This window comes from Hippocampus comes, unplaced genomic scaffold (assembly GCF_001891065.2).
Source record: "Hippocampus comes isolate QL1 unplaced genomic scaffold, H_comes_QL1_v1.1 scaffold261, whole genome shotgun sequence".
Taxonomy (NCBI): Eukaryota; Metazoa; Chordata; class Actinopteri; order Syngnathiformes; family Syngnathidae; genus Hippocampus; species Hippocampus comes.
Genome location: NW_017805824.1, coordinates 6,408,819 through 6,427,722, shown reverse-complemented (window position 1 = coordinate 6,427,722; position 18,904 = coordinate 6,408,819). Strand labels below are relative to the sequence as shown.

At 38.7% G+C, this 18,904-nt stretch overlaps 2 protein-coding genes across 7 annotated transcripts in view; one reads left to right on the top strand and one right to left on the bottom strand.

Moving 5' to 3' along the window:
* The window catches only part of arl14ep (ADP-ribosylation factor-like 14 effector protein), a 6,424-nt gene extending 2,933 nt beyond the window's left edge, over nucleotides 1–3,491 (bottom strand). Inside the window, exons 1-4 of one of the 2 annotated variants that reach the window (XM_019886553.1) lie at nucleotides 3,386–3,491; nucleotides 1,770–1,965; nucleotides 1,539–1,673; nucleotides 828–865 (exon numbers count right to left, since the gene is read on the bottom strand). In XM_019886553.1, the coding sequence (XP_019742112.1) occupies nucleotides 828–865; nucleotides 1,539–1,673; nucleotides 1,770–1,965; nucleotides 3,386–3,456 (440 nt within the window). In that variant the 5' untranslated portion in view covers nucleotides 3,457–3,491. The remainder of the gene's footprint in view (nucleotides 1–827; nucleotides 866–1,538; nucleotides 1,674–1,769; nucleotides 1,966–3,385) is intronic. The other variant, XM_019886554.1, reaches the window with a different exon arrangement.
* A 265-nt stretch (nucleotides 3,492–3,756) lies between these two features.
* On the top strand, nucleotides 3,757–18,904 carry nr1h3 (nuclear receptor subfamily 1, group H, member 3). 5 transcript variants are annotated; one of them, XM_019886541.1, is made up of 11 exons: nucleotides 3,757–3,778; nucleotides 7,763–7,923; nucleotides 9,489–9,569; nucleotides 9,750–10,010; nucleotides 10,538–10,804; nucleotides 10,928–11,133; nucleotides 13,938–14,117; nucleotides 14,398–14,497; nucleotides 14,808–14,921; nucleotides 15,071–15,165; nucleotides 16,718–18,904. In XM_019886541.1, exons 3-11 carry the CDS (start codon nucleotides 9,527–9,529, stop codon nucleotides 16,862–16,864), a joined length of 1,413 nt encoding a protein of 470 aa, XP_019742100.1. In that variant the 5' UTR covers nucleotides 3,757–3,778; nucleotides 7,763–7,923; nucleotides 9,489–9,526; the 3' UTR covers nucleotides 16,865–18,904. The 5 variants fall into 5 exon arrangements, with proteins under 5 accessions (XP_019742100.1, XP_019742102.1, XP_019742101.1 ...); XM_019886543.1 differs by lacking the exon at nucleotides 3,757–3,778 and having other exon boundaries at nucleotides 9,774–10,010; XM_019886542.1 differs by lacking the exons at nucleotides 3,757–3,778; nucleotides 7,763–7,923 and adding an exon at nucleotides 8,918–8,991.

Sequence of the window (18,904 nt, the reverse complement as noted above, 5' to 3'; positions counted from 1 at the left end):
AACATGCATGGCAGGCTGATTGAACACTCTAAATCAGGGGTGTCAAACTCATTTCACATGTTGGGCCACATACGGCCTCGGTAGATGTCAAGTGGGCCGGACCATTAAAATGATACAATGCTTTGCTATAATAACCAAAACAATATGTCTTTCCTTTGTTTTGGTATAAAGAAGCACAAGAACATTAGGAAAATGTTGAAATTTAATGAACATATCTTTTACAAAACATTTCATGAAGCACCTTACATTTCCTTCGACAAATGTGCAATTTACTTTTATCATTCACATATATGCATTGCAACTGATCCCACTGATTGTACAAACTTTAACAAGTAATTGGTATTGAAAAATATAGTAATGCACTTTAAGATTAAACAAGATTCATAAAGAAAGCAAGTTTTAAAGCATTTACACGTGCATATAAAATCTAAATGTAATCCCTGCCTACACCTTACAAACTAAGGAGAGTGCTATTAAATGTGTAAATGTGAGAGTGCTATTGATAGCGTCTGCTGTCATGGGTCTGTCTCAGTGACAGACTGAGGCTGCTGTTGTCTTCTTCTCTGATCAAAACAGTGTCCCCTTGCGGATACTCAATGAATTGCACCTGATTAAAAATATTAATTCTGTGTCTTTAATGCATTTTTTTCACTTTTACATTATCCTGCGGGCCTGATTGAACCTACTTGCGGGCCGGTTCCGGCCGTATGTTTGACACCGATGCTTTACATAATCATCTCGCGGGCCGGATTAAACTCCTTTGCGGGCCGGATCCGGCCCGCGGGCCGTATGTTTGACACCCCTGATCTACACCCATGGAGTCTCACCTGTCAGACAGTTTTCCACCGCGGCCACCTCTTCCACCCTGGAACAAAAAGTAAGTATCTTTAAGCATGAAATCATGAAATAAAAAACAGTCATTTGAAATGAGCAGAAGGAGCTGGATATACCACCACACTCTTAAAAGCTTGTCACATAAGCTAATTAAAATACATAAATAATATCCATCCATGAACTGAACTGCTTATGTAGACTTCGGGTCTTGACCGCAAACCACACGCTGCTGTTCACAATGCACAACATGCCTTTAGTTTCTGGGGAGGCTTAAAAGAGCCATTTATGTTAAATAACCAAAAATGCATCCAAGGGTCTTAAATTTCAACAGGTATAAATGTATTTATGGAAGAAGCTCTCATGCTTTTATTTGAATACACAAAAATTTCAAGATGAAATCCTCATGTCTCAGTCGTCTGGTAGAATCAAATGAATTTGGCACAATTCAAAGATCTTTTGACATTTTCTTTTATTCGCCTGTAACACAAAAACTGGCAAATATATGCATGACTGATGATTTTCCTCATCTTAACTCCATCCCTCCATTTTGTTTTGCTTATCCAGAGTCATGTTTCGAGGCTTGGTACCCATCCCGAAGTATGGGACAAATTCTCGGCGCAGACGCTGGCGACAACCTGCCAGTTCGCTACACCTCTGCAAGACAGAAAACGAAAGGGCACCAGCAAACAAAATAGAAAACTTACTCTTGCGCCACCTCTTTTTTCTCTGCGTAGATTGGTCATCTCTCTCGCTTTGTCCCTCTCTGCCTGTGGTCCCAAGTTGTTTGTGACGCTGGTTTCCTTAGGGAGTAACATTGTTTGTCGTTTTCGTAGTTCAATCTATCCAAAAGTTTAAAGAGGTCATTCATTTCACGAAATCGCGAGGAAGACTTGTTTGAACATTGTGAATGACGAAGCAATGTATTGGACCAAAACCTTTGAAGAGTCTTGCCCGTGCGGGAACAAGGACGGCACAGCATCCTCCCTGAGAAACTGTTTCCCATTGTAGTCCCTGAAGCAGTCAGGTGAAAAATGCTCTGAACACAGGCAGGTGTTGGCAGTTGGGATGAAGTTTCTCAACCCCAGACTCTGAACCCATCGGGCGGAAAGTGAAGGTTTGCTGAGGGGGAACCTGAGATGAAGAAAAGTGAATCGGTGCTTTTAGGAATATTGTACCACCCCACCAGGGATTGTGATTCAATAAATTTGATTTACATTTGTTAAGTGGGGAAATTAGGCAAACCTATGCATATAACATGATGTAAAAGTATTTCTAGCAATAATATCATGAGACAAATGGTGACATGTTTGCTGCTGATATGACATGATAAATGTCTCAAAAAATAAACCTACATTTGTGTCTACATGAAAGTTATTGAATGCAGTGTTTCCCAATGAGGGGTACGCATACCCCGAGGGTAGTCCTTCTCAAATAGAGTTGCAGGGACAGATGGGGGTGGTACGATGTATTTTCTTCATAACAAAAATAATTAAGAAGTACTTCGCAATGGATAGGTGAGCATATTGCAGGGGGCATGTGGAAATATTTCTTAATTTATTTCCAAGATGATACGTAAATATTCTCATTCATTTCATAAACCCATCGATAAATTATGTGTGTGCTACAATTTGTTTCCTTGGGGAAACAAGAAACTAGGGTACAGCTAGGGCAAAATCAAAACAGCCGGGTGTCACCTCAAGTGGGGTCTGATTAAAACTCAGATTACTGATGAAAAGAAAGTAAAATTGCTAAAGTGCATCTGAATATTATTCTTGTTGAGTCTGTTGTTCCTAATAATTAATGTTTAAATGTCCCTCTCAACTTTCAGCCCAAACAAGAGAGCACTGATCAGAGATGCAGCCAAGAAGCCAGGGAAGATGTTTAAAATAGGTGGGAAGATGGATGGAGCCAAATACAGGACAACTTTGGGAGAACAAAAGGGGCTGCTCATGACAAAAAAAGATTAGGAACCACGGATCTAAAACGTTTATTTTGGTCGTCATCAGTCATATACAATTGCAAAAAATTAAGATAGATCAAGGAAGGGAAGATGTACTGCACTGATAAAGCTGCCAATTGTCTTCATGACTGAAATTGAATTTCTTAAAAACAATAAGAATATGCATTTGCGTTTGAGTAACACCGAACATTCCTTTCAGCACAGTGAGCTATGCTCCTGTTTGGTAGTAAGACATTGTACATAATAGTGTCCGTTGGGCTAATTAAACGACGGAACAGAATCTAATGATATCACCGAGGTGATAAGTTAATTACTCAATTCAAAATGCATTTGAAAAAGTACACATTTATGTACTTAGGTCAAATAATTGTACACACGACCAGCTGATGATGTATAGTGTTGTTACGACAGTGATGTTAGCTTTGTACACGTGAAAATAGCTACGTAGCTGTGTCATCTCAGATAGAACAAGTATGGGCACTGTGATTATGTGAACAGAGAATGGGCCGAATTGTCTTTATATCGTAGCAACACTGACGTTGAAACACGGCATGCGTTTATTGTTACCTCATTAAAACCGGACAAACTTACCGATAAAATCGTATGTCCGACCCCTTCACAAACTTATTGTTGCATCCCAGTGACGCACAAGTGACGGGCATGGTATCGTCGTCCTCAAACGATGCAAAAGAAACGGGTTTGTTTGCAGCTCTCCGGATGAAAAGTCGTGATGTTGGTTTCTTCCGGTTTCCTCCGGCAAATAAACGTGTGTTAACCATGTAACAGTGGCCTCTAGAGGCGTTTCTACTTGTCTGCCATCTGTAATGATTGTAACATACAGTATTGGATGTCCTGTTACTTGCAGACTTGTACTGTACTTTTCATTTCTAATGCCAACGCAAAGTAATAAATTAGCGTTGCAATTAGTGACCAATGCAAAAAATGAGAATTTGAATATTTATTACTGTTCACAAAAATATTCTGGTAAGTATATTGTAGTACTGTATAGCACTGTGTGTGACGCTGATTACAGATGTGCTTTGTGCTTAACGCTTGACAACATATGTCACGTGCCATCGCTTTGAGGTCATTCACTGAATATACAGTTTTCCAGTGACGTTACACCTGGACACGGGTGTGGCCAACTGGATGTCTAAGCATTGTTTTTGTTACATTCATTTGTGTCATACAGAATGATGTACATCAAGTTTAAATAATTGGTGTATTATTTATTCAGTGGGATGCCATTTTGCGTGTTACTAAATTATATTATCATTGAAACGTATTTGTTATAACAGCAGTTCAATTCACAAAATCAAATTCATGTAAATACTTATATTAAAACACAGAAAATTACAGGCCAAATCGAACATAATGTCCAACTTAACAATTATTTTATTGTTTATGTTGTATTCTAATGTCTTATTACCGCGAATAGTAGGTTTTGCTTATAGCTCTGTTATAATAGTCATTGCATTATGAATTTTATATATATATTTGGCGCTCTGTATACACTGAATATTTTGGTATCTCGTTTACAATTGAACTATTTTGATTTACGGTTTCCACGATTTTCAAATGTTTACACGAGAACAGGTGTGAAACAATTTGGAAGTCATGAGTTGCTCTGCTGTTTTTAACCATTGACTATGAATGAGTGTCCTTCACTTCCTGTGTCGACTGCGGGCCTCTGCATCATATGATGCAACTACGTTGTTAGCTAGCATGCTAACAGGCTAGCTTCGGTTGTCATAACCGCTGTCATTAGACACAAACGCATGGTGTAACCTCAGTAAAAGAGGCAAGAGACTCGCAAACTATCAGGCAAGTTTCCAAAATGTCCGTTTCAATCGCGTTTGGCCTCCTATGTCGACATAGGGGGCACGAAGTTAGCCAAGTTGAAGGTGTTAGAAGAGAGTTCCTTTCAATGCGAGTTGCTAATGCACAGATAATGTATTTGTTTAGATTACCCATCAAACTAATCTCGCTCGCGTTGTGTATCGCATTCAGACTAATTATCGAGCATTTTAACACCAGTGTCACGGTTCGTTGTAGTCCCTTAGACAGTCGTTATTTTTGTCGGCATGTATTGCCTCTCATTGAAAGCTAACGCCCCGGCAGTGTTTTTGTTTATGGTCTTGATGCTCAACTTCTGATTAACTTTATGAGAGTTGGCAAAGTGGTTGTACTAAGATCGACATGTTCTATAAGCATGCTATCGAACCGTAGAGCACCAAAAGCACGTATAAGGTATTCGGAGTTTTGTCAGGTCACTACTGTGTTTACCAAGGCCTGCTTATTACTCTGAAAGATTACGTCTGCGCAATTGCGATAACGGTAATGTTACAAAACAAAACAGTAATAATACATTACTTAAGAGGCTGAAGTATATCTGTTAAATCAACTCGAACTCATAACTATCGTATAATTCAGCGACAGTCGTGTCTTAAGTTGTACCTACAATGCTTTGGTCTGTTTAAGTTTGAATGCGTTTGCTCCATAAAAAATGGTAGTGGGTTATTTTGGCCGTGATTACAGACAGTAGTGGTTGTAGTACAGTACAGTTGGCCGTGAATAGGTTCAGGCTGCCGTGTTTACGGTTCAACCGGCCTCCGATTGCAGCTGTGGCTGTTAAGGCAATACCTGTCTAGTAACTTCGTGTTTCCTAATAACAACATTACTTTAACTTTGTTTAAAAAAATATTGGTTAAACTCTTGAACTTTTCTTAATTATAACACAGTGTGTGTGTGTGTGTGTGTGTGTGTGTGTGTGTGTGTCACACACAAAATAGGAAGGTTATGACTACGAAACACAGAAAACAAGCAAACTGACATTGCCCTAATAGCGAAAACCGGAGGCAAGTTGAACCGTAGCACGGCAGCTTAAAAAAATCATGGCCAACCTAATATCATCACAGTAAAATAGCCCATTCACAACTGGCCCATAATTACTTGCTCTGGCGAGTGACCAATCAGAGACGTTCTCTGCAAAATAACGTTAGCAGGACCATTGCTCCTCACGGCAAAATAATCACTGCCATTATATTTTATACCTATTTTAGTACAGTTTTTTTCACTCAAGATGCGTGATGTCATGATTCCCTAAAACTGTTGTATTAATTTAGATAGTGAGTCATCATCCAAAAATATTTGAAGTTATTATTTTGACGATCACTCTCCCACCCTGGTTCCTGGTCAGAGAAGTGAAAATATTTTGGAGTGTGTGAAAGGGTGTGTAACCATGATGTACTTCTTCTTCTAGGCGTATTTGTGGGAACTTTGATTCTTTTGTATACGACCACTCCTTATGAAAGCCCTGATTCTTTGCTTTCACACCAAGATGTTGCTGAGTATGGTTGTCCACTTTTGTTTCATCGAAGGGTGTGACACCTGAAACGAAAAAGAATACTGCAATACTGTGTTTTCCAAAAGTATTGCAAAATACTGTATGAAACCCATTCAGTTCATGCTTTGATGGCGGCTGAAATTCGATATTCGTGTGTTTTGTCTTCATGCGTATGACAGTTTGCTCTCCTTATAACGTTGGGCTTTGCAGCGTTCATTTGGGCTGTCACAGGACAATACAGGACAATTATGCAATATTTGCATTATTTGTGAAGAAGAAATTATGTTTTTATTATTTTAATGAAAAAAGTATTTTTTTTCATGCAGCAAAATATGCAAGCTCAGTCTCGAGCAAATTAATTATAATAGCTGAAGTGATATAGTGATAGTTTTGCCTCTTAAGGTTGCATCTGATTGGTCAAAGTCAGATAAAAACACGAAACTTGCATGCCTTTAGGATACGGATATTTCATTGGCCATTATTGTGGTGATGATCTTTTTCAATATATTGTGCAGCCCTACTACAACATATCAGACTTTGGTTAGATTCCTCTGAGTTTTGATGCATTTAACTTTTGAGGTTCCACAGTGTTATTTAAAAGCGATAGTAGTTGGCTATGATGAAAGGATATGCCGTTTTTGTAAACATTAGCGGCTTGTTTAACAACCGTGTGCTGCAATTTGCTTATTGATGAGACAACAAACTATTGAAAATGCCTCTGATAGTTTCACACGCGTTATTGTGAGGTATAGAAAATACAGACATCTCTGACAATCGTGACATTACTTCAGGTCAACCATTGGTTAACCATGTTAAATTTTGGCTTGGGTTAAATATTTGCAGGCTATCCAATGAAGTGCTCAATTAACATGACAATTACCCCCCCCCCCCAAAAAAAAACATAAATAACAAAAACAACTCCTAATGAACACTAGTGGAATGGATATATTGCTCCAATATTTGAAACTAAAATCTGTTAACTGTGGTTGTAGTGACCACAGTGGATCATGAGTCCTGTGCCCCTGTATATCAGAGTTTGCCCCACTTTTGTCACATTTGACATGTAAACACATGCCTTTACTGTAATTATTTTGTTTTAAATATTTAATTCCCAGGACTCTCTGAAAACAAAAGGTGACTGACCTGATAAGATGCAAGGGACATTGGACTTGGAACAGAAAATCAGGGTGGGGATGATGACATGAGGTCACAGGCAGTAGAAAGGTTTTATAAGCTAAAAGACTAGGTTTTTATAAATAAACTTACTAAATTGGTTAACATAGGTATTGTGCATTAACTAAAAACATTTTTAAATGTATGGCATTTAAATGCTATCGGTCATTTGGAGAGTTAATACAGTATTGTCCAACATTTTTATGAGTGAACTGGATTTCAGGCAGGTGAGCTTTGTTTTCGTGTGTTGGTGGAACTCATTTGAGAGAGGTGGTTCGAGGGGGTGCTGATCATTTTTTGTCTGCTGTTTTGTGTGTCTTTGTAAAAATTGGCTGCTCCAACAGGAAAGGACTGGAGCACTGCTGGGGATTGAAGAGCCATGCAAGTGACCAATAGTGACCTCTTGTGTTCCCTCCCCCTTACCCTGTTTTCCCTCTTGTCTCCCACAGAGCTTTGTAGGAAGGAACTCATCTTCTCCCCTTCGCTCTTATCAAGTCAGCAAACGTGGGCCCAATAAGTCAGAGTGTATTGCACCTTCAAGGCTATCAATGGACTGAGACTGTGATGGACTTGCACGCATTAGGCTATAAATAAGATATCAGCATCAGAGGTAAGGTCAGTCTCGGGAGTCATTTTATGCAGGCTCATTTAAGCAAAAGGTGTCCTCCTGATCTGTCAAAAGTTTCCTGCTTTTGAGGGAACCATCTTTTATCTACCCGTAGTATGTAACAAACACCTTTTGATGTTTTGCCTGACTCTTGACAGTGTTAACATTTTGCCAAAATGATACACTTGAATGCTTTATGAACAAAGAGGGTCACGGCACAGTTTGCATACTGGGTTTTAATAATGGCGGAAAAGGTATTCTTGCTTGCTGATGTGACTAGCCAATTGCATTGCTATGTTAAATGCACATTTAAGTAGTAGTGGAAAAATCAATAATTTAAGTGTTTATGCTATGCACAAGATCATGACATGTTTGACTGCGGTTGACCTATTTCTTATAAGGTTTTATTTAGCTTTGTGGGTACAAATGACAAAACAGACATTTGTCCTGGCGCAGAACACAACGCTGCTTGTGAATTGTCTTAGGCTTTTATAAAGTTTTCAATTGAAATTCAGCAGAAAAAAAAGTCATACATGGCAGACACATGAATGAAAAAAGTTCATAGCAAAAACATTTCATTCCTCCAAGTAAGATTATGTGCACATTTTTGTCACATTGCTCTTACTGAATTTTTACTGTAATATTATTTAGAGAATGTTAAAAACTGCAATATTAGTATGATTTTTAGAGATGACAGAAATTAAGATATACCGGGCTTTCAGTGGGATTTTCACAGTGATTTTCCACCTAATTGACTTAATCTGAGCTAGTTGTGCACGCTCCAGAGAAACAGTTTGTATTATAATTCTTATAGTCACATTTCAACATGTTGAGAATTAATTTATACTTTAAACCCATTTTCCTTGAAGCTTTGGACAAAATAGCAAAGATCATGTCTGGGTCTGCTGATAAGAGTTTCCTGAATCCATCTATATGTGGCACATGACCAACTTTCATTTCTGCTTTTCTACATGCCTCTTTATAATCGTGGCCAAAGATTATTTCTATTTGGGTTGTACTTGAGAGCAGTGGTCCCAAACGACCGGTGTCATTTAGTACCAGGCCGCACAGGTATTTTATTCATTTATTGATTGGTTGATTTTTCATTTATTTGTTTGTGTGTTATTGCCAAAAAGGGGCAAAATACCAACATTTACGGGCAGTCTGACGCATCGGTGTATATTGCATTTGTGTGTCACCTAATGCTGTGAACACAGTTGTATAAGCCAAAAACACCTTCAAAGGACAGTAACTAGTAATGTGCCATGTGTTTCATTTTGGAAGTAACTTGCCTAGCAATAGTCAAGACACGGCATTACCATGCTGTTAGAATGTTTTCAAATGGAGAAATTTTGCATTACAGTATTGACAAAATAGTTAATCATTAATGATGCATGAGGCATCTCTTTCGCACTCCGCTTTATTTTCTTTCGGTTTCAAAAAGAAAATTAATATTTTACTTACAGCATGTAAACCTATGGCCGACTAACGAAATACATTGTACAACCCAACCGTCATTACTGAGTCCCGCCCCTCCTTTTTTTTTTTCTTCTTTTTTTTTTACATAGGTACATAGATTTCGTTATGACAACCAGCTGTTCAAAAGATGTCAACGCTGCCTGTGACTGATGTCCCAGATGTTGGTCATGGTAAGTTATTTGTCCTTAATTTTTTGAAGATAAAATAGCATCATGGTCTTTTGTGGAATATAAATAATAAAAATAAATCTAAGATGACTGCATTATAATATGCTGCTAATTTTCCTTCTTTTAAAAACTAAAAATTGACAGGCTCAAGCATAAAAATTGATTCTTTGATCTGAAAATTAGTGACAGTTTTGTCCCACCGGTCAGATGAGAGTAAAGTATTTGATGGGGCTGCGGAGCTACAACTTCATTGCATGGTGGAGGAGAGCAATGACAGCGCCACAATGAAGCATGAAAACCTGTTATCTCTCCGTGACCTGTCCCAGCCAGATGACTTCCCCGCCCCACCTCATAATGGTCCTGCTCCCACTGGGATGAGCAGCCCTTTTCCAGTTGAGCTGAGTGACACCAAGCCTGATGTGGGCGACACATCCACTGGCACAGGTGAACGATAACGGATGAAAAATAGTTCCTCTATACGCATTTTATTTGTAGAGTCGGTCTTCAGTCAAGTTTGATTATTTTGTATTTTACATTGCTTTAAATTCAGAGACCACAAAATATTTTTAAAAACTGAACAGCCAACCTGCATTAGTACTGTAAAATGGGAGTATCTAGTTAGCTACACGGCCACTCAACTCTGGAAAACATAAATACATTTCCGGTGAGAGACACACACACACACACACACACACACACACACACACACACACACACACACACACAGTCGCTCAAAATCACAAGGTGGATTTAACAAAAGCGCGTGCCTGTCTGTGTGCGAATGTGTGCACACTTGTGTACACTAATTGGAACACCACAAAGTGGTGTTTTGCTTTGATTATTGTCAGTTGATCATTAAAAAAGGGTTTAGTTTCTTTCTTTTCTGCAATTTTCAATTTTACCCAAAATAGATTTGTTAAAAAGACATTTATCTGCTTTTCACCTGTATTTTATGTATATATTCTACATAGATGGTCAGCCAGTGAAGAGAAAGAAGGGTCCTGCCCCGAAGATGCTGGGCAATGAGGTGTGCAGTGTCTGCGGTGACAAGGCCTCTGGATTCCACTACAATGTTCTAAGCTGTGAGGGCTGCAAGGGCTTTTTTCGACGTAGTGTCATTAAAAGTGCTCAGTACTCTTGCAAGAACAATCAACGGTGTGAAATGGACATGTACATGCGACGCAAGTGCCAGCAGTGCCGCTTGCGCAAATGTCGCGAGGCAGGCATGCTCGAACAATGTGAGTGTTTGGAAGCCAAATCAATCTGAAATTTCACTGTATTTTGTATATTAGCAATATAGTATGGTAATTATCAGCTTTTTGACTGTGCATTAGTTGTAAACTGTCACATTTGGAATATAGGTGTGCTCTCTGAAGAACAAATTCGTCTGAAGAAGATGAAGAAGCAGCAGGATGAGGAAACGGCCCGCTCGTCCACAGTGGTCACTCCCACTCCTCCACAGGAAGCAGCTTCATTGGATCCACAGCAGCAAGAAATGATTGAGAAGCTGGTGGCCATGCAGAAGCAATGCAACAAGAGATCCTTTCTTGATCGACCAAAAGTGACAGTAAGTTCATATTTCAGTGTTTTATTGCAACAATGTAATTTGTTCTCAAAAATCACTTACTGTGGAAAATTAAACAAAACAGTGGTTGATGCTTGAGTGACACTCACATGCTGCTTGCATTTATGTAGAAGGTCACACACCGGCTGGGGAGACTGAATGTATACACTATTATTTTATTATTTTTATTTTTAAAATCCAGTGTCTGACATTGTGATGACCAGTATGGGGCTGTGTCAGGCCACCAAGGCGCTGGCCAGTACACATTTCATAAAAGAACACAATAAAATTGCCATTTGTAGATTTGTGCACTGGTTCACTCAGACCGTTGACTCAGACCGTTCAGAAACTCCTAGCGTTGCCCGATGGGCCGTTTAGTGATTCAGAGTCCACCAAACACTGAGTGCTGATGCACGCTCGAGGTGCTCCAACTATGGACACAATGGTCCAGTGCATCAGACAGTGCAGATTGAAACAGTTCAAGCAAGAGCTGGTGATTGGTTGAGATCAGAACATAAGCTGCGTTCAGCCATTAACGCAGGAGGAGCACGATCTGTCTCTCCGAACACAGGCATGCTCAGAGTCGTGCACTAGTGTCAGAGTGAATTTCCGAACAATGCCTATATTGGGAAAAACAAAACATAACAAAAAAAACCCTGCACATCCACATGAAACAATTGCCCAACCTCCCTGCTTCCTGCTGTTCATATCAGGGAATGCTTGGTGTGTTTTTTTTTTTTAATTGTCCAAGCTCCCTACTTGCTACAGCTAGCTAATTGACATAGTTAAACACATGGCGGAGCTGCAAGTTTGTTTCACATTCGGTGTCAACGCAGCACAAGTCACCAATCATCGTCTTCATAGCAGTGAATAAGCTACACTTCTGACTCTTTATCATCACAAAGTGGGGACAGGGATTAAAAAAAGGAGAAGCCATGCTAATTGCTAAGCTATCATACCAGATATCAAATCACAAAACACCGAAATATATGATACCTACATACAGTATACTTGTCACATACATCTGTCTGGAACTGCATTATAATGGAGAGTAACCGTAGCTGTTTTGTAAAGTGCTTTGTTGCAGCCGCAGCTGTTGTGAAAGCGCTATAAATCAGGATGTTTTGTATTTTATCATTAAACTGCAAAAAACAGACAAATTAATAAGTGTCGGGAAAGAAAAAAATATACTGCACAACTACAAAGGAAATTAATTAGGCCGTCACAGCATTCGTCAACTGAGAGGAGGGGCCTTCATGGTTACATTTCTATCAATGTAGTAAACATTTATCGTATAAAATAATCTTTATTAGTCCCACAATGGGGAAATTTGCATAATTTCAGCAGCAATCCTGGATACAGGATATACAAAAATAGGATGCTCGAGAAGACATTTATACAAGAAGTACATTGCACAAAATAGAAACGTTTGTCTGTGCTTAAACTGTCCAATCCAGTTTGAACAATTTTCCTTTTTTTTTTTTGCTTGCAAAAAAGAGTGTTGAGTTCAAATTTAAATTTTTGAGGTCTGATTAATCCGATTTATTTGACTTGTTCTGTTGAAAACAGTTGGTAAAAGCTAATTACAAGGCTCAAATAAGTGGTTTCGCGAATTTGGATTTTGTGCCTCATTAAAACACACTGAACAGCAAAATTGAGAATCAGAGTCTATAGAGTTTGCTGCTGTACACATTATGTATTTAAAAAAATGAAAATGTTGATGATAGTAAGGGAAAACAATTGTTCCTTCTTTATAAAATCCATGCTTCAGGTCCCTGGGATTAACTTTTACAAAAAGTCTGCAAAATTCGAACGTTTCTACTTAAATTAAGTCAGTGATTCATAAAACTGCTCCTCAATGAAAATAGACAGATACTTTTGGCATGTTAAAATCTTATATACTTTGTAATGACGGACACAGTTGCAGCTTGAATCAAAGTTGATGTGATAAATACAATACAATAACAAATACTGAAGACATAATTTATTTTATTTTGATCCTATTCCATACTATACTGCAAAAACGCTTCTGCGGTAAAGTACTTGGTAAATGTATTTAAAAAAAGGAATTAATGACAATTTGCTATGAAAGTGAATGTATCCAGGTTGGCAGCTCTGCCGGATTCTTATGGATTATTTTTCCATGTGTCGAGGACATCAAGTGTGATAGCTGAACATGACGAGTCCTCTTAACTCCAACTTTCCTCCGGCTTCATTGCCATCGTGCATTGCAGCTGCGGGCTACCAAATGTTGTGACTCGTGCTAGTCCAAAACCCTTCTGACAGATTCCGAATGAGGCTTAACACGATCTAATGTTTAAAATGTAAAGCCCCCAATCCTAAATGGGTACCACAAACGATGGCTTTTCCCCTCCTCTTCCGTATTATGATCTACAGTACTGTGTATGTCATGTAATAGTGCAGCATTTGATGAAGAAAAATGTAAATGTTATACTCTGATCATCCCAGTGTTGCTATCAAACAAAAATTCTAACGATAGTATGATGTGATGTCAAATGTCATGTTGTAGAAACATTTTACAGTTGAGTCCGCTATTCACGGGTGATAGGAACCTGATCGACCTGCGAATAGAAAAAAAAAAATCCACTTATAATTGATGCCCTTTCACATGTATAGAACGGCAAGAAACATTCGATCCTTTTTTTTTTAACATTGAAAAAAAATATCCGTGAATCCGCAGGTCCAGAACCACGAGCATGCGGGGTCCACTATATAAGCACGTGGGTGTGTGTGTATGACTAAGCATGATGACTGCTCTTGTGTGTGTTTAAAAACAACAACCACAGCCATGGCCGCAGAATCAGGATCTACAGAATCGAGAAGTGCGTCAGCAGCGTTTCGCCCACTTCACTGAGCTGGCGATCATGTCGGTCCAGGAGATCGTGGATTTTGCTAAGCAGCTTCCGGGATTTTTAGAGCTGACAAGAGAGGACCAGATCGCTCTCTTGAAGACGTCAACCATCGAAGTTTGTCATGTTTCTACTTTAAATGCTGTTAATGTAGCTCCAAGTTATGAAATGTTTGTTTTCCTCTGGATACAAGACATTATTTCTAATCAGCATTTTGTGTCACATAATTGGTTAGGGGTTATGAATCAAACACATTACAATTCATCATATCTGTAGCCTGTGACAGGAGAATTGCCCAGTTCAGTATTGCTGTGTAATCAGTTATTGCCAGTATATTGACTTTGTGTGTATGTCTTCATTACAATATGAAATAAACAATGATGTTTGTCTTCAACAGATTATGCTGCTGGAGACATCTCGTCGATACAACCCTGCCATTGACAGCATTACGTTTCTGAAGGATTTTAGTTATAATAAGGAGGATTTCGCAAAAGCAGGTACATTTTAATGGGTTTTTATGGACAATGTATGATAAATTATTATGAGTCTTTATCACCCTACATACAGAGTTAATAGTGTAAGAAGGATACAAATAGCAATAGGTTCTCGTGCAAATTGAAGCATTACTCTATTAGAGGCAAAGTACCGGTATTGAAATTAAGAAACTGTTTTGTCACTTAAACTCAGAAAGGTTCTTTCCTACAGAAATATTTAAGATGCACGTGTAACATTATTTGTCAGTAATTTTTCAGAAGTCTGAAATAAATCTTATTTCTTCTTTTGTTTCTATCCCTCTCTTCTCAACAGGCCTTCAGTTTGAGTTCATTAATCCCATCTTTGAGTTTTCTAAAGGAATGAATGACCTGCAGCTGGACGAGGCTGAATACGCACTGCTTATTGCCATCAACATATTTTCTGCAGGTCAGATTTCATTCTGACGAAAAATATTAACTATTAAGGAGTGCGGCAAAGCAAAATGTGTTTTTATAGTTATGTTCATGATTGTTCTTTTCCATCTGGCAGACATAGTGAATGTGTTTTGTGTTTGTTTTGCTTCTACACATTTTTAGATCGGCCAAATGTGCAAGATCATGATCTTGTGGAGAGGCTGCAACAACCTTATGTTGACGCTCTGCGCTCTTACATCACGATAAAGAGACCAAATGTAAGTGCCCACCTGTTTATGTAACCTCTTCTCTTGTTTCACACTGTGTGTCAACATGACCTTGTTGTTGTCATCACAACAAGCACATTGGGTCATGGCCGAGGTAACTTTTGTATGCATTGGATTACACCCTCAAACCTTCTCTTACACACTAACACATGATAACAAAAGCCTACACAAGCAGGTGTTTTTAATTAAGAAATAATAAAAATCATAATAATACACTTGTCCACTTCAAACCAGTAGATTGCTATTTGTCAGTTTGCAGATATTTTGCTGACAACACAATTTTTGCCAAAATACAGTCTGCTTGTTTTGCTAGACAATAGATTAATATATAAATTAACTAACACAAAGACCCCTATTTTCGTACACTGGTGCTGATGCGGTCAGCGTAAAAACTGGTCCTCTTTTTTTTTTGTGTGTCAGAGCAAGTCTTTTACTGTGTGTGGGACTGCATTGTGCCCCACTGGGTGATCTGGCAGATGGAGCTGCTGCGCCCTCAACACATCTGCAAATGTTGTAACAAAAAGTAGACTATATTTTAGACCCACTATAAGCTAGGTGGTGGTGGTGGTGTAACACGATTTTGGTGGATTTGATTGAGGTACAGGCAGATAGATTCATGTATGGTGGACGTCATGGTAACGATTACATAAATATAACAGCAGCACGGTACAATCCCTCTGAATCATTATCAAAATCAATTAATTGAGCAAATGATTATAATCACCTTAAAAACCACCCCCGTGATCACACCACACAGCTATGGGGGTGGCGCGGGGTCACACACGGACAAACAATCGGGGGTGCCGACTACATCATCTGCAAGGGGACATATTGCAGTTTATCTGTACAAAATGCACTTTGTATGCAACATTGTTATACACAGAAATTTACTCGAGCGAGTAAATTTCTGCTTCTGCAATGTCAAGAACTGTGTGTGCTCCGACCTCCCTGATTTTAAAGTTCATGAGGGGACCCCTTTAGATTGGCTGGTAGTCGGCTGCATTCCATCCTACAAGTTCAACACCGCACATTCGCGCAAAAGCTTTCTTCGACCTTTGCAAGTCTAGGTAAATACCAAAAGAAAGAAACCTGCTGTGCGCACAGGTAGACTGTGCTTTGCACTAGACTCGCGCTAGGGACCCCAAAACTGATTGTTGGTTTGACATTTAAACAATGGCAAGTTGTGGTTGTTCATGTTCCACCCCAGTACTATAAATTGGATTGGTAAACTGTTTTACAATGTGGTTGATACATGAATTCTACAGTGGCAAATCCGAAGATTCTGCAACCACTCTGGAGCTAGACCAAGCTCTCATGGTTTGTTAATTGCCCTTTGACACACCTCATCCACAAATGTTCATAGTTATTGAGATGTTCTATTTATGACCATGTGTAAAAGTGCAGGAAACTGTTTTCTGAGTTAACTAATATCTGAATTCCTGGCTTTACTATGAACAGCAATCATTGTTGGGATTATTTGGACCTTTTTTTTTTTTTTTTTTTTTTAAATATACAAAATGTATCTTGTGATTTGTTTTCTCAGGATCACTTGATGTTTCCACGCATGCTGATGAAGCTGGTGAGCCTTCGTACACTGAGCAGCGTGCACTCTGAACAGGTGTTTGCCCTTCGTCTTCAGGACAAGAAGCTTCCCCCGCTGCTCTCTGAAATCTGGGATGTCACTGAATGACTGCAGTCCCAATGTCACACTCCTTGGCATATTGAATCTTGAGACAGACCTGACACCGGGCATGGTCTTGAACCTGTCTCATCTGGTCATGGACTACTTCCAGCATTGTGCTGTTGTTGGGCTTTTTGTGGGAGCGTCTCAATGCCTTTTTGCTCACAGACTCAGACATTTTTTTTCCCCCTTAAACCTGTTCTTCCTTTTTGTGGACGTTGGCATGACTTTGCCAACATGAAATGCCAGCTCATGGGTTTGAATTATTCTTCTGATTCAACGTGTTAAAAGTTGAGTGCAGTTCTATTCTTTTCCAGCCTGAATGCTCTTGCCGTATAGCTGCTGTTGCTTCATGTTATGAATGATTCGAGCTCTGCTTTCAAGTTAATTTATTCAGTAGTCTTGCCATGGGTGGACTGGAAACTCAGTTCGGCGTAACCTTCAGCTGCAGTTTTCGTTGACGTTAAGCCACACTTTTGCACCCAAGTATGACAAATGTGTGCGTACATTTTAAGGACGTAGAGACAACAACGTTGGTATAGTTGCTCAGGTAAACTAATGTGAAGTAGAGGCATCCTTTTTTTAGATCACTTGAGTGCCCAAAGGGATCCTTTTTATCAATACTGATGCACACAAAATTATTTATTTTCTTAAGACATGTGTGGAGTGCACAAGTTTCCACAAGATTGTACAATTTAATACAAACCCTTAATAACAGCAATCTATGTACAGTAAGAGGTGTCGTGTAAGGGAACAAGGGTGTGTAAAAAGTCGATCTCACATGTGTTGGACGGGTGATGCTACTGCCCCAAATTACTTAATGTGAACCTGCTTATAAATGTAAAAAAGATAAATCATATGTAGGATCAAATTAAAGTACCACTTTTTGCATCTAATATGGAGATTTATTTGCTAACAGAGGAACGTAACTGATTTAAAACTTGAACTTGAAATTTTATTCCACATACGCGATGATAAGGCGGGTGTGCAAACAGATCAGCACCTACTGGTAAGATCTCTTAAAGCTTTGTTAGCCAGGTGAATGGTAGCAGAGAACAAACAGGATTTAATTCAAATAGAATGTTGAAAGAAATCCTGGCTTGCATGCATTTGCTTCCTCTTATGCAGTAAAGAATTGAAATGCAGTAAAAAAAAAAACTGGTCAATAAATTTAAACATTTGTTCATTTTTTTACATTTTCTGTGGGTTTCACATGCTTCAGGAAAGTGAGTGAGAGATCACCTCATTGCACTGTTTTAATTGAGTCTCTTAATTGTCTTTTTCGAATTCTCCACATGATGTTAGGTTGCTGTTTAATCAGAAATGCCACCAACCATTTCAGATTGTTTTTCATACAAACAGTGGTCATGACATTTTTGAATATTCAGCTACAGTTCCTGGTGATTTCTAAGGATAGGACATCTGAGTAGATGGAACTGTTCAGTTGAGAAAATTTTTTTCACATAAGCACACACTGTAACAATTAGGCCATTGTTTTTTTTTTGGGGGGGGGGTCTCCCAGGTGGTCAAAATGTGTTAATAGCTTTTTTCCATAGCAGACATTTGTGCTTACCATTGTGGGAAAAACACGTGTTTCAAATATAATAAACAACTGTTTTATTCAGGTTCATTGGCAAGCAGGCAAAGTAATTAGCTCCAGTTTAGGTGGCTCGGTAAAATGTACCATTTACAATAATGCATTTCACATGCCAACCATGATAAAGGTCTTAAATTGTATCTGTGCAGTAATTAGGAGGGGAAATCTTTGTTCTACAAACCTGAACAAATCAGAAGAAAACAGCAGCACTACTTAATAACCAGCACAAGACTTGAAAGTAAAAATATTCACTGCTCATTTTGATTCCTTAGTTGTTTTTAACATTTAATTGATAATATGTCAAACAAATGGTTGTATTAAATAATCAAATTATTTGTAAGGCAGTGGATAATAATTGACATATTCCTGTTTTGGGTAGCTGCCATTGAAAGTGGTCTGCAGGTTTTAGTCTGTGTGATGACTTAAATTAAACAAAATTGTATTCAGAAAAA